This window comes from Macrosteles quadrilineatus, unplaced genomic scaffold (genome assembly GCF_028750875.1).
Source record: "Macrosteles quadrilineatus isolate MER2022 unplaced genomic scaffold, UCM_ALF_1.0 Scaffold_6__1_contigs__length_79288215, whole genome shotgun sequence".
Classification (NCBI taxonomy): Eukaryota; Metazoa; Arthropoda; class Insecta; order Hemiptera; family Cicadellidae; genus Macrosteles; species Macrosteles quadrilineatus.
This window is the reverse complement of record NW_026542599.1, coordinates 39,305,457-39,320,209: the sequence shown is the minus strand read 5'-3', so window position 1 is coordinate 39,320,209 and position 14,753 is coordinate 39,305,457. Positions and strand designations below refer to the sequence as shown.

At 30.1% G+C, this 14,753-nt stretch overlaps 2 protein-coding genes across 2 annotated transcripts in view; both read right to left on the bottom strand.

The window, feature by feature from the left end:
• The window catches only part of LOC128996846 (zwei Ig domain protein zig-8-like), a 315,132-nt gene that overhangs the window by 200,464 nt on the left and 99,915 nt on the right, over window positions 1-14,753 (bottom strand). The gene's annotated exons all lie outside the window — the stretch shown is intronic.
• LOC128997473 (uncharacterized) lies at window positions 8,242-13,482 on the bottom strand. The gene is made up of 4 exons (XM_054423112.1): window positions 13,345-13,482; window positions 13,079-13,118; window positions 9,591-11,992; window positions 8,242-8,400 (listed from the first exon to the last, which is right to left on the bottom strand). Exons 1-4 carry the CDS (start codon window positions 13,480-13,482, stop codon window positions 8,242-8,244), a joined length of 2,739 nt encoding a protein of 912 aa, XP_054279087.1.

Here is a 14,753-nt window from a genome sequence, read left to right as displayed (position 1 = left end):
TATCTTCATATTTATCAATAGCACATCTAATTGCATAAATAAAACAATATTCATCTTTATTTTTGAAATTTATACAACACTTTTTATTTTTTATTTCAATTGGTAATTCAACATATGAACCACCATTTAATGAATTATGTTTACTTATTTTTAAATTTAAATCTAAACATCTTTTTAATGACCAACCAGATCCTTTTGATGGTTGATTTAAATTTTCTCTTAATATTAATTTTTTAAATTGATCATCAATAAATTCATCAGTGTTTAATATATCTGAACTTCTTAAAGGATAATACATTTGGGTTTTTTGATTATCACCATTTACTAATTGTCTTTCATATTCACAAGATAATGATAACTGACCTCTTTTATTTTTTAATTCTTGTTTTTCAATCAATTTTTTAATTTCATTTCTTTGTGATTCTAAATATTCAGATATATCTAAATCATCATTTGAATTTGTTAAATAATACTCTTGAAAATAACCTTTTAATGATGACACTTCCTGAATATTTATTACATTTTCCTTTGGAATTGGTTTATTTTTTAAATGATCAGTTAATAATCCAATCAATTCTTTTCTAGTTTTATCTTTTATTTTAATACCATTTTTAATTGATAGATTTTGAATAAATTGTAATGATCTATATTTTAGATTATTAGGATTTTGTTTGATATTATTTAATCTTTTAATTAGTTCATCTCTATTTAAATTGTCAACATTTCTAACAGATAATTTGTTAGCAATTTCTTTTAATTTTTCACTGTTAAATAGTGAATAATTTGTTGGATCATATGACTTCTTTAATTCTTTTAATTGATCTAAATTTTCGTTTTGATAATCAACTATTTTATTTTGTTTACACCAAAGTTTTAAGTTATTAACTTCAGTTTCATATTTAGTTTTATTTTCAAAATGTTTCTTTGAATTATAATGTCTATTATAATTTTTAGATAATATATTCTTATTACAATAAGGGCATAATATATTTTTATTTGTACGCTCCATTTATTAGGAGAAAAATTTGCACGATTTATTAAAAATAATTTTATTTGAAAATAATTATTGTTGTAAAATATAAATATTAAGATAAATATTTATGTGTTAATTTAAAAATTATAAAGTATTTTAAATAAAACTTAAACTTTTTTAAAACCAGTAATTTTTTTAAATAATACTTTCAAAAATTAATATTATTTTTATGAATTTTCTAATTTATTTATGTTTTTATTATGAATTTTAGTTTGTAAATGTTTTTGAAGATAACTAAGCCATTTTAAATCTCTACCACATTCACAATGGGTTGTGACTCTCATCATTTTTCTAACACATTCAATACAAATTGCAAATTTTTTATCTTTACTATAATAATGTTTATGAAAATTTTCCATATCTTTTGTTTCCTTACAATTCAAACATACTTTTTCACTTTTTTCTTCTACTATAATATTATCATATAACTTTTTTCTATAAATTAAATCACATTCTTTACAATATGAAAGTAATCCATCTTTATATTTTTTATTTTTATAAAAATTATTAATATTTTTTAATTGTTTACACTTTGAACATTCCTTCTCCATTTATATAGTATAAAATTTTACAAATTAGTTTTCTTCAATTCGTAATCATAAAAACTACCAAGTATATCTTCATCATTCAAGTCTTTAATACTATATGTAACAGGATTTGTGTTATTAATTCTGGAAACAACAAATATTTCTCTTGACCAATTGTTTTTATATTTATTTGAAAAAGTTGATTTTTTGTTTCCTATTCTAACTCTATAATTAATTTTAAATTTAGATTTTGTAATTATTTTTGGTGGGATATATTTAAACACTGTATTTAATAAATCATTTTCATTTTCTTTATTTACCTCAATTGGTTTCATTTTAATTGTTGAATGATATGAATTATTATATTCTTTAACTATTTCTTTAAGAATATCAATCCATCTAAAATTTTTATTAATTTCAAATAAAACTTTCATTTTTTCATTTTGAGTCCTATTATATCTTTCAATAATACTTGATTTTTCTTCATTTTCTGTATGATACATTTTAATATTATATTTCTTTAAAATTCCATTAAATTCTTTATTTATAAATAATTCTAATCCTTTGTCTGTATGTAATAAGTTTGGTGGTTTATGGCCAATTTTTATTGAATCTTTAATTATTTGTTCAAATGCTATAGATACATGTTTTCCATCTTTTTTCTTCAATGGTTTTGACCAAACATATTTAGAAAATGTATCAATAACATTCAACATATATTTATAACCATCATTTTCTTTTTCATAATTTTTCATAATGATTAAATCAGCTGCCCATAAATCATCAATACCTAATGTAACTATCTTTCTTTTTGGAAATTTTTTTCTTATTAGAGCATGAATTTCTTTAGCTTCAATTATTTGATCTTTTTTATTTAATTCCTTTTTTATTATTGGTTTAATTTCCTTTTTAATTATTTTACTTTTATTTGTTTTACAAATTGAACATTTAGTAGCAATTCTAAACAAACCATTCTTCATTTCAACAATTTCTGGATTAATATTTTTAGTTTTCTTCTTACATTTATGACACTGAATAAGTTCTTCCATTTAGATATAAACATTTTATATATAAATGGATATATGTTATAAATGTCGTAATTTTAATAACTTTACAATTACTAAAAATTATATAGGATGTAATATATGTAAAAAAATTATTTTTGAAAAAAAGATTAATAAACGAAAAAATAAAAACAAACATCTTATAAATATTTTAAGAGAATTTAATCATTTTCAACCATATCGCACACAACAATTAATCAATGAAATCTATACGTTATGTATTTTAGACAATAGTTTTGAAATAACACCTAAAAATATAAAATTATTCTTAAAACAAAGAAATTATACAAACTGGATATTTTACTATCAATTCTTAAACAAAATATTCAATATTGATTTTGAATTAAATTTTGAAGATAAAAAAAATATTACAGTAATTTTTAATGCATATTTTAGTTTTACAAAAAGAAATATATCATTTAAAAAACTATTACCAATGATTTTTAAACTTTTAGAATTAAATTTTTATATAAAACCAGAATTTGATAATATTTTTTTAAAATTCTTAAAACATCTATCAACTTTAAATGATCCATGCATAATATATCAACATAATGGTTTTTCTGATAACATAAGTGATACATCAGATATTATTTAAAAAAATAGAATTTTAAATATCACACAACAGTTCTAACAAACTGTTGTGTGATATTTAAAATTCTTTTCATATATTTCAATTATTAACTGTTTAAAATTTCTATAATTATTTTTTGTAATAAATGGATCTATTAGAAGAGATTAATAATATTGGAGAATGTAAATTCAAAGAATATAAACCAATAAAAAGTTTAGAATTGAATACAAAATATAAAATAGAAAAATTTGAAAAAGTTAAAGATAAATATGGACCAACAATTATTGTTGAATTAGAAAAATGTAAAGTTCATTTACCTCATAGATTTATTGGTATATTTGATGAAAAAACAATTAAAGAATTAAATAAAAAAGATTTAAACTTAATTATTACTGAAATTAAAACATTCAAAGATAAAGAAACTGTTTTAGTTAAATTTGTATAAACAATTTTAAAATTTTACTTGTTTTTAAAAACATTTCAGTTTGTAGTCAATTTTATGGAAAATATAGACATATTCATGAAAATTTCATCAAAATTGTATACTTTTTCTAGAAAAATATGAAAATGTTAGAAATTGACCTAAAAGGGTAAAAATATAGCATATTGTATAAAAAAATAGGAAAATTCATTTAATTTTTGAGTGGCTCCTTTTTTGGCCCAGAAGTGACATGAATATATCTACTTAGACTTATATATATATATATATACGTCCGTGAACGCGATAACTTGAGTAATTTTTGTCCGATTTTGATGAAATTTGGTTTAAAGGTGTAAAGCGGGATAAACTTGAATGAGTTCGCGAACCAGCAAAATCGGACCATGGAAACGGGGCTTTACGGGGGTTTTATGGGGCAAAAATTGGTTTTCCTCACTTTTGACCCTCAAAACACAAAATTTCCCTATTTCTCTTTAGACCTTTTTAAAGAGCTTAAAAAAACAAATAATTTAGTATATAAAAGTATTTTTGTTCGATTATTAGTAACGGAGAAAATTCAAAAAATTGTAAATTAAAAATTCCCATGTTATTCTTATGGAGAATATTGTCAAATGTTGTAGTTCGCTAGTTTATGGATATATTTTGATCAAACTTGGCAAATTTATTTATTTTGTACTAAGCTATCAATATTTTATTCAAAAACACACTTTATTAGTTTCCTTGTAACAGCAAACCTAGGTACTCGTTAAACCTAATGTTATTAAAATATATTTAACTGAAAATCAATTCAGACAAATGGAAATTCGCTTAGTCGGCAGGTTTGCTGCGGCGGGGGTATTTATTTAGTAAATCGTTTGTTAATTGTTACATCAATTTATTACCATATTATTCGCAATGACCAAATGATAAAATTTATATACCTAGAGTAACTGTCATAAACACCTAAAAATGTTTAGACCGATGGGAAAGGTTTCTCAATAAAAATTAAAAGTGTTATTTAACTTTAATAATGTAAAGGATTAAAACGAGTTGTTGAAACATCTGTTACTATCACATAGAGAAACTTTAAATATGGCATATTAATATAAATAATATGATAAAACAAATTGTGTTTAAAATAACGTATTTCAGTTGGAAGTAAGACGATAGAGTAATGCCTGAAGTTTGTTCAGCGGGGAAATAATGTATTACCACTTCAAATCGAAACCACTAACGCTACAACCACAGGATTATGGCTCTTACATTGCGGCACCCAACATTGTGGTGCTTTATCAAAAATATGTTTTATATATATATAACACATTGTATATATCTATAACGTATAATGTTATACTGTAACAGTCAAATTAAAAATTTTATTCAAAGTACAACACCACAGGAAAATTCTTGGTGAGGATTCAGAAAAGGGTATTTTATTAATGATCTCTTTTGCATATTTTCGACAATCGAAGACGGATAAATCGTGTTTTAAAGGGACAAACAAATCAGTATATAGTGTAGAAAATGAATAAATGTGGAATTTAATTTTACACTGTAGATAACAAATATATCACATAAAAAGTTACGAAAGAGAAGAACATTTTCACATCCCGCTTGGCGGTTGTTGTGTCTTCATTTATCAAAAGCCGTCATTTTGCTTCAGAAATTCTCGACGCAATGCTTCTCAAACATGAAAGTACATGTTTCGTCTGGATAAAATGTATAACAACGTTTAAAAAAAACAACAGTTATTAACAATTTATTGTAAAAATGATTCGTATAATAAAACATTTTGAATGCGTTTGTTATATTTGATTGTATTTATTACACGAATTAAGGCATCCACATTAACATAATAACAATATCATCCTCGGGCAAAATATGAATTTGTTTAATGTTTAATACTACAATATAGCCTAAAGTAACGTATGTAAAGAATGTATTTACATTCAGTAAATAAGTACAATGAAAATACAAAATTCTTTATATCTTAAACCAATATCGTCTTATGTTAAAGGTTAAAACCTTTGCCAAAGCTACGTTTATCGATTCCCCACACAATAATTTGAAATTTATGGACCACCATAATCGTTATGTTGGCAGATAAGCTTTTGTCGACCTATAACCTGTCCAGCCATTCAATCAATATAACCAATAAATATGGCATTGTACATGAATTGGTTTTCTGAAAACGTAAATAAAAGTATAATTGATAATAAAAAATACAATTTATGTTATGCACTGTTTTAATTTCAAGTATTGTAATTTTTTATGTGTACATGTGGCTTAAACTTTCAGTTATATACAACTTAAAAACCAATAGTCGAGATATTTATTTTTGACAGAAGCAAAATAAATGATTATATGAATAATATTACAGAGTGAGGTCACTCTAATTAATTGGTAACTTGAAGTTTATGTGACAAATTTCTTACTGGAATAGTTTATAACTGTTTAATACTTATGTGCAATTTAAATATGTAGTATACGAGGTGTTAAAAATGTTATAACTAACATATTAAATGTAATTATTTAATGTCAGATCAATTAAAACAATTCCTTAGGCCTTCTACAATAGTAATTTTCTTACCTCTTGCAGTCCAGTTAATTCAAATTATCGTACATTTTCATTGTCTTTGGATTTTGTTTGATACAGTCTATAAAGCAATAAGGTATATGCTTAATGGACAAAATTTTTTACTAAATATTATATGTAGTAGGGATATTAATCCAAATATTTCTTACCAATTGTTTTGTAACAACCTAATCTTTCTTACCGATGTATAATAAAAAAATATAATAAAACCACAGTTAATATTTTTACAACAATATCCTTAGAAATAGAGATATAGACCTACATCATATGTTAGTGGTTTTAACACATTTATTTCTAATACATAGTATATTTTACGTTGCATAAATATTATTCAGACATATTTCCAACCGTACATATTCGGATACATAGCCTTTATACAGGGTTTTTGTGATTTTCAGATTCATAAAACCTTTTTGTAACACTTTCAAATTGAAATTATTAATCAAAAACAACCTTTGCTGAAATAATGCACCACTGACGTGCTAGGCATGTTTTAACACAGAGGGAATTCACATTCTTTGAAGTCTTTGTTTAGTAATGAACACCAGTTCATCAAATGAATAACTTAAGTTAATTACGTAAAAATCTCTATCTTTATTGTTTGTAAAAGTGCAAGGTTTATATTTCTAAAAGTAAATATTGTTTATTGAATAAATTATCAAACAGCTTTTTGATCCCTTTATAAATGTTACTTGTAATTCACTCTTTTATCCCGTTTATTTCATACTGACTGCACTGTATTAAAATGTAGGAGCTTGTTTAGCTTAGTCCCTATGTGTAGATGTTCAAGTGATTTTGGGTGACATTGACTTTGAAATATTTCTACTCTCTCACTACGTGGTTGTGGTGTTTACCAACTACAGGATCAATTGTAAAAAATAGACTCCATTATCCTACAAATTGTCTTGGTATCATTTAAACGCAGTTCTTGCAAATGTAAACATTTCTTATGTAAAGTTGTAGCACTCATAGTGTATTGTTTTGTTTGTCTGTATAATAAAGGAGATAATTGATTAAGTTAATTATTGAAACTGATTTTACTTTTGCTAAAGTATAGCTTGTGTAAATCACATAGCTTGAATTATACAATTCATGTAAATTATTTCACTACCAAGAGTTTTTTGAACACTTTTATACTCTATTAAGGAACAATTGTTTTTGAAATAATAATAATATAATATTTTGTTATCAGTCGATTCATTGTTATCAAAATATTATATTATTATTATTTCAAAAACAATTGTTCCTATGGTATTTGAGACGATTATTAGTTTGATGAAAATGGATTTAAGTGAACAAAAGGCAACAAGTTTGTATTTAATACATATACAAGTACCAAAGTCTATAGTTTTGTGTTCAATACCTACATTACATACTTTGAATAAATTTATGTAAATATTAGGATCGATAAGAAAAAAATTTAAAGAAAATGTTATAAACACATCAAAGACTCTGAATGGATGATAAACGGAGCATGTTGAAGACGTTCGGTTGGGAACGTATGCAGTTTAGCAGGTGTTTTCAAAGATCAGTGGGGTATATGATGATTATGTACTTCAAACGATAAAAGTATCATGTTTAGAATGAAAATTCACCATCGACTATTTATACGTTGAGTGTACTAAATGTTGGTTGTGGTAATACTCATTGTTGGAATTCACTTCAATATTAGGTTGAATTCTATTTATGTTGGTAAAAGCTTAAATAACGTTAAAACAGAGAGCTATTACTTTCAACACCTTTATTTTCAATTGAACTCATAACAATAAGCATTTAAATCATAATTGAATCTTAGCAAGGAAAAGTACAAAGAATAAAATATATAACAGCTGTTAGCTGATTCAAACTATATCACTTGCTGTATATAATACCATTGACTATATAACTGACAACTTCTAACATCCTCCCACCAAGTTCATGGAACATTTACAAGTGAAATGAACTTCAATTAATTATTGATCAACAATTTTTGTTTAAAAGAGAAGTTAAGTTGCCTTGTTTCTTTCATTTGTTAGTAATGTTCTCAAGTTTAGTTTCTATATCTCTTCGGAACACATATGACTCTTCCTCGTCTGGTTTCTTTTGTGATTGACACAGGTTCTACATTTGACACATCTTCTTCAGGGGGTATTTCCCTTATTGTAGTCGATCTTGAGTTTTCCTCATTTGCAACTTGTCGAAGATGTTCCTGTGTAATATTATCTTCTTGTGAGTTGATTTCTAGTGGAAATATTCTTTGAACTGGTCTCATGAGTTCGCCATTTTGCGTACGAAGCCTCACAAGTCGAACATTTCCATCCTTTCCTTTGATTAATTCAACAACACGCGCCAATGGCCAATTTAATCTCTTTACTCCGTCACCTCCAATTAGAACAATTTCACCAACTTTCAATTCATAAGGTTTTTTCTTGTTGCCATGTAGTTGTAGTTGTCCCAAATATTCTGAGTGAAAACGTTCCCTGAGATTTTGCTTCAATTTTTGACGATATCTCAGTCGTTGATTGAGATCAGTTGCTTCTATTAAGTCGAGATCTGGTACTCCAACTTCTTCCACATCATGTAAGAATAAACTTGGTGTTAAAGGTGTCAAGTCTGAAGGATTCTCTGAGACATATGTTAATGGTCTCATATTCATAATTGCTTCACAATCGCAAAGTATGGTTTCCATTTCTTCTCGAGTGACGCAAGAATTTCCCAAAACTCTTCGTAACAGTTTCTTTAAAATACCAATTAGTCTTTCCCACCAACCTCCCCACCAGGGTCCAGTAGGTGGTGAATGTTTCCACTGGATTTTCTTAGCAGTGCTATATCGCTCGATGGAACGCCAATCTAGATCTCTCAAAGTGTTGTTAGCTCCTGTAAAGTTTGTGCCTTGGTCACAGTAGATGATACTAGGACGTCCTCGTCGGCTGATGAATCGCCTTAGGCCCATGAGAAAGGTATCGGTAGAAAGGTAGTTGATAAGGACGATAATAGTTCAAGGTGAACTGCCCTGTAGACGCCGCAGGTAAATATACACACCCATGCTTTGGAAGATCCTTTCTCAATCTTCAAATATAGTGGACCAGCCAGATCAACACCAGTCACTTCATACACTTTAGCACTTCGTACTCTGTCTTGTGGCAATGGGGTTGGTAGAGATTGAACATGTTTTGATGTGTGTCTTTTACAAATTACACATGTTTTCAAGACGGATTTTATACTTCGCCTTCCGCCAAGTATCCAAAATCGTTCTCTAATTATTGTCAAAATCATTTGACTACCACCGTGGCAGTTGTCTACGTGTATGTCCATGATTAAATTGAAAACGATTTGATTCTTAGAACTTGGTAAAACGATAGGATAACAAAAGTCATTTGTGTCCTCTCTATTGCTAACCTTTGTTTTCACTCTCAAAAGTCCTTTGCTGTCTTCATATGGAATCAAAGTCTTAAGTTTTTCATCTGTCACTCCTTCAAAGGATTCTGATTGAATAATTGATATCAATTTTTCTTCTGCCAATGTGTATTCTTCTAAAGTTAAGTCACAGTTTTTGGTAGTCTTGTTCTTCATTAAAGTATTGTTTTTGAACCGATAAATCCATCCTATTGTTCTAACAGCTTTCTTGTATGTCGAACAATTCATGTACAACCACTCATTGTCTGTGACATTGTTAACAGCAGAAATAACAGTCCTTTTCTTTTCACTGTTAATATCATCCTCATTGTATGGAGTTTCTTCTTGATGAGGCCAATTTTCTGGAGATTCTGTAATCCAACTTGGGCCCTCCCACCATCTTGACTCAAGTAGTTTCTGAGCAGAGCATCCTCTTGAGGGAAGATCAGCTGGATTCTTGTTACCGGGAACAAATCTCCATTCATGCTGTGAAGTTAATCTCTTGATTTCTGACACTCGGTTGTTGACAAATACATTCCAATTATCTTCCCGTTTAATCCATGCTAAAACTGTTGTTGCGTCAGTCCAGAAATATGTTACTACATCATGTAACTTGTAGTCATCAACGATGGTCGAATACAACCTAGCAGATATAGAAGCCGCTAACAATTCAAGTCTAGGAATTGTCATCTTCTTAGACGATTTGGTAACTGGTGCTACCCTAGATTTTGCTGCAACTAGTTGTACCCTGACATAATCTTCCAACTCAATACGCAAAAAAGCGACTGAAGCGTATGAATTCTGGCTGGCGTCTGAAAATATGTGGAGTGTCCAATTTGTCATGGTGTTTGTACCAGGTAACCATCTAGGTATCTTGATTTCACTGAGGAAGTGGATGTCTTTTAACCATTCCATGAAACCATCTTTTGTCTTTGGATCAACTTCTTCATCCCAACTTGTGCCTTTTTCCCATGTGTGTTGAAGTAGTAACTTTGGTATCAAGGTAACACAGCATGTAAAGCCGATTGGGTCAAAGATGCGATGTGCCGTACTCAAAATAATTCTCTTTGTGATCTTTTCAGTGTCAATATCTTGTAGGCTGGCAATATTAACTTCTAGTGTATCTGATTCTCTATCCCAGACCAGACCTAGAACGTTTGACTTTTGTTGAGACGATGAAAATGAGTTATTGTCAACAGTCAGCTCCCACCCTCGAAGTTCAAACTTTCTCTCGTACATAATCTTAGTTGCTACTTCAACAAACTGCTGCGCTTCTTCCCAGTTGTCTACGCTGCACACACAGTTGTCAACATAAAAGCTGGAAGCTAGGGTTTCAACTAACTTCAAAGGCCAGTTGCGCTTGCCTTGCTTAGTTTCCAGTAGTATTTCTTCCATTAGAAGTCTGATTGAAGCTTCCAATAAAAAAGGGCTCGAGGAAACTCCAAAAACAACTCGACAATGTCTGTAAACTATAAGTTGTCCTTCCTTCGTAGTCCACAAGAATCGCAAAAAGTCTCTGTCGGCTTGGTTCAAAGCAATTTGTAAAAATGCCTTTCGAATATCAGCTATTACACCAATTTTCTTCAGTCGAAATCGAGCCATTACTGAAGGAATTTTCTCGATAAGATTGGGTCCTTTTTCCAAACACTGATTTAAAGAAGGACCTTTATGTTCATGCGCACTGGCATCGAACACAGGACGAATCGGCGTAGTACTGCCAACTTTTAAGACAGGGTGATGTGGTAGATAATGAGCAGGTCGGTGCATTTCTTCAGCTGGAACTTCTTCTATAATCTTTTCATTCAACCACCCATCAAATACTTCTTGGTATTTGTCGTATAGGTCTTCTTTCTTAAGTTTTTTCACTGTTGAAGATAGTCTTTTCTTAGCCAAGTCATAGTTGTCTGATAGCGGAGAGTGATCTGCCATCCAAGGGAGACGAACTTCAAAACGTCCTTCTTTGGTGATTTTTACTGTTTCAAGAAAGGTTTTCTGAGTTTCGGCTTCTAATTCCTGTCTTGAACATTTCTCGTAAGGATCTAGAATTCCTAAGGTATCTAAAGTCCAAAGGTCACTAATTTTACCTGTAGTCAGCATAGAAGTTACTAAACTCGTTGCATCTTGCTTGCTACGCTGCTTGTTTGGGATTTTCCCCATCAATGTCCATCCGAGCTTTGTTTCTACTGCAACCAATTTACAGTCTAGAGCCTTGTGACCACCTGTCCATAAGTTTCCTGCTACATCTGCTCCTATTAGTACATCTATAGGACCATAAGAGTCAATGTCACTGAAGGTGATGTTCTGCAAGGCTAGCTCTTCGATCCAGGGTCCTCGTACGACTGGTGAGATGTTTCCGCAGATCTTCTTCTGGTCTAGAACTTCGAAGTGGCATCTATACTTGTCATCTAATGAAGAAAGATGTAGTACATACACATTATGATGAATTACTCCTGTACTGTTGCCCCCAAAAAGAGAATGTTGAATCTTTTCATTTTTGGTGGAAACATAACCTACTTTGGCTGCTAAGCTGGATGAAATATATGATCTTTGAGATGCAGAATCAATCAGAGCTCTTGCACAGTAAATACCTTTGGGTCCCGTTACATTGACACGTAAAGTTTGCATCAACACATTACAGGTATTTAAGTTTGCAAGTGTTTCGTCTCTTTTAGGTTGAACACTGACATTTTCATGTTCCGTTAACTCTCTACTAGGATTTGATTCATTAGACTGCTTTTTAATTTGATCAATCTCATCACACATGATGACAAAGTGAGACTTTTTACAAACTATACACTTAGGCTTAGTCCTACATTTGTTTGCAGTATGTCCAGGTTTTAAGCAACAAAAACATGCTTTCTTACTATTTACAGATGCTTTTCTTTCTGACAAAGGCATTGATTGGGCTTTGATACAATCTTGACTTTTGTGAGAAAATGTACAAAATATACAACCTTGGCTATTTGATTTGTCACATTTTTCAGAAGTAAATAGCTCTGTAGCAGTAGCTGTATTAGGCCAACTTGATTTATTTACAAAGGGAGGAGTTGCCTTACTTTGCCTACTGTCATTCTTTTCTTTACTTGGGGTCGATGAGAAACCAAAACCAGACATTGCTAACTTGACCTTTTGCTCCCCTTCAATTTCCCCTTTTAGAAAATTAAGAAGATTTTCTAACAAGTCTTTAGACGTATTTTTCTCGTCCTTATGCCTACTGAAGGTATTAGAACTAGATCTCTCCCACAATTTCAAAACATCTTCTGGCAAACAAGATGAAACTAGAGGTAAGAGGATAGGTGCACACGTGTCTGAGGACACCCCTAGTGTTTCTTAGATGACACTGCAGTTTGTCATATAATTCAGAAATGGAAAGCTTCTTGGTTGACGAAGCATGGTAAACTACAATTTTCAACATTTCCCTAATGTAATATTCAGTTAGCAAGTCATCCCGACCAAAACGACTTTTGAGACTCTTAATTACTTCGGGATACATTTCTCCAGTGGCTGGGTAACTTTCAACCACTTCTCTGGCTGCAGAGTTTGGAATTGTTGCCATAACTAAATACTGGATTTTGTCATTAGGGTTTATTGATTCATCAGAATCTATTTTAGAAAACTGAGCCCAAAATGGTAACCAATCTTTAAGATCGCCCCCAAACTCTTTGAATTTGATCAAGGGAAGCTTGTATCCACTGTTGTTATGCATAGGGTAACCTAGGCCTACCTGAATTGATGAAGGCTGTGATTGACCACTTACAGAAACCTTATCTTCCTCCAGGCTTATCTGTAGGAGTTTCTCTACAGATTTCTTAGCTAGTTGAAAAGCTAATGCATAGTCCTTTTGGCTTTCCATCTCCTTGTCCATGTCATTGTCATTTACTTCAGTTGACAACATGAGTTCAAACACTTCTGAGTCATGTTTTGCTATGGATTCATATTGAGTAGCTAAAACATCCATTAAAGCTTCAATCTTAGTTAAATCCCGATCTTCACTACTAATCAAACCTTCAAGTTCTGTCCTTGTTTTAGTGAAGGTTCTTCTGATGACTCCTCTACTTCGATTTAGTTTTGATATATCCATTTTTGCACTGGTTTTAATCCTGTCACGGTCGCCAATAATGTTGGAATTCACTTCAATATTAGGTTGAATTCTATTTATGTTGGTAAAAGCTTAAATAACGTTAAAACAGAGAGCTATTACTTTCAACACCTTTATTTTCAATTGAACTCATAACAATAAGCATTTAAATCATAATTGAATCTTAGCAAGGAAAAGTACAAAGAATAAAATATATAACAGCTGTTAGCTGATTCAAACTATATCACTTGCTGTATATAATACCATTGACTATATAACTGACAACTTCTAACACTCATAATAATTACTTAAGATCTGTGGTACAATAGTATATTTCGTACCTAGGGCCGAAAATGAGGTTTTGCCGGCTCGAGATAGTTTTTATGTTCGAGACGAAGTCGAGAACTTAAATCGATCGAGAGCTGCAAAACCATTTCGGTCCGTGGTACGAACGCTATTTTTCACCACACTATACCCTATTACCACTATTCACCACTATAATAATGTACACTGATCGTCAACACAACTACAACTTTAAGGTTATGTGAGAAATAATTTGAGGAATCAGCAAAAATATAAATAAATAGTTGCTAGGCAACGGTGACAATAAAACAATTCTATATTGCAATGCTATGGAATTTGATTGTGTATTTAAAACGCATTCATGTTTTAAGTAAGTAAGCGGACAGCTGATTTTGCGGCCCCGGCCTGTAAAAACCTGCTCGGTCCCCAAATTGGCGACAGCTGGCATGGCCAGCAAAACGTAACTTTCAGCCACCAATAAACGTATGTAATACAGCCAAAAACGTCATAGTGTGGTGAAAATGAATAAATAACTATATTTTGCGTTGGATAATAGAATATATGTCTTATATCTATATTAAGGATTGTGAAAATGGATTATCTATATAAACTGACTATGTTACAACTGAATACTATTACGACATTTAATAAATTATACAAGGTCCTTCAAGCTATATGAAAATAAACTTCGTTAATATTAAACCAGGTATGGCAGAATTTTGTATTACGTAAATTACGTACATACTTATCAATACTGAATATTTCTATAAAATTATTGTATAATC

What these genes read in the sequence shown, in the direction of transcription:
- LOC128997473 (XM_054423112.1), bottom strand. Translation starts at nt 13,482, where the DNA reads ATGTTGTCAACTGAAGTAAATGACAATGACATGGACAAGGAGATGGAA. An exon ending in TACCCAGCCACTGGAGAAAT is followed by an intron (nt 11,993 to 13,078) that starts GTATCCCGAAGT and finishes TTTCTTCATTAG; the next exon opens with ATGACAAGTATAGATGCCAC. An exon ending in TTTTGAGAGTGAAAACAAAG is followed by an intron (nt 8,401 to 9,590) that starts GTTAGCAATAGA and finishes AATATTACACAG; the next exon opens with GAACATCTTCGACAAGTTGC.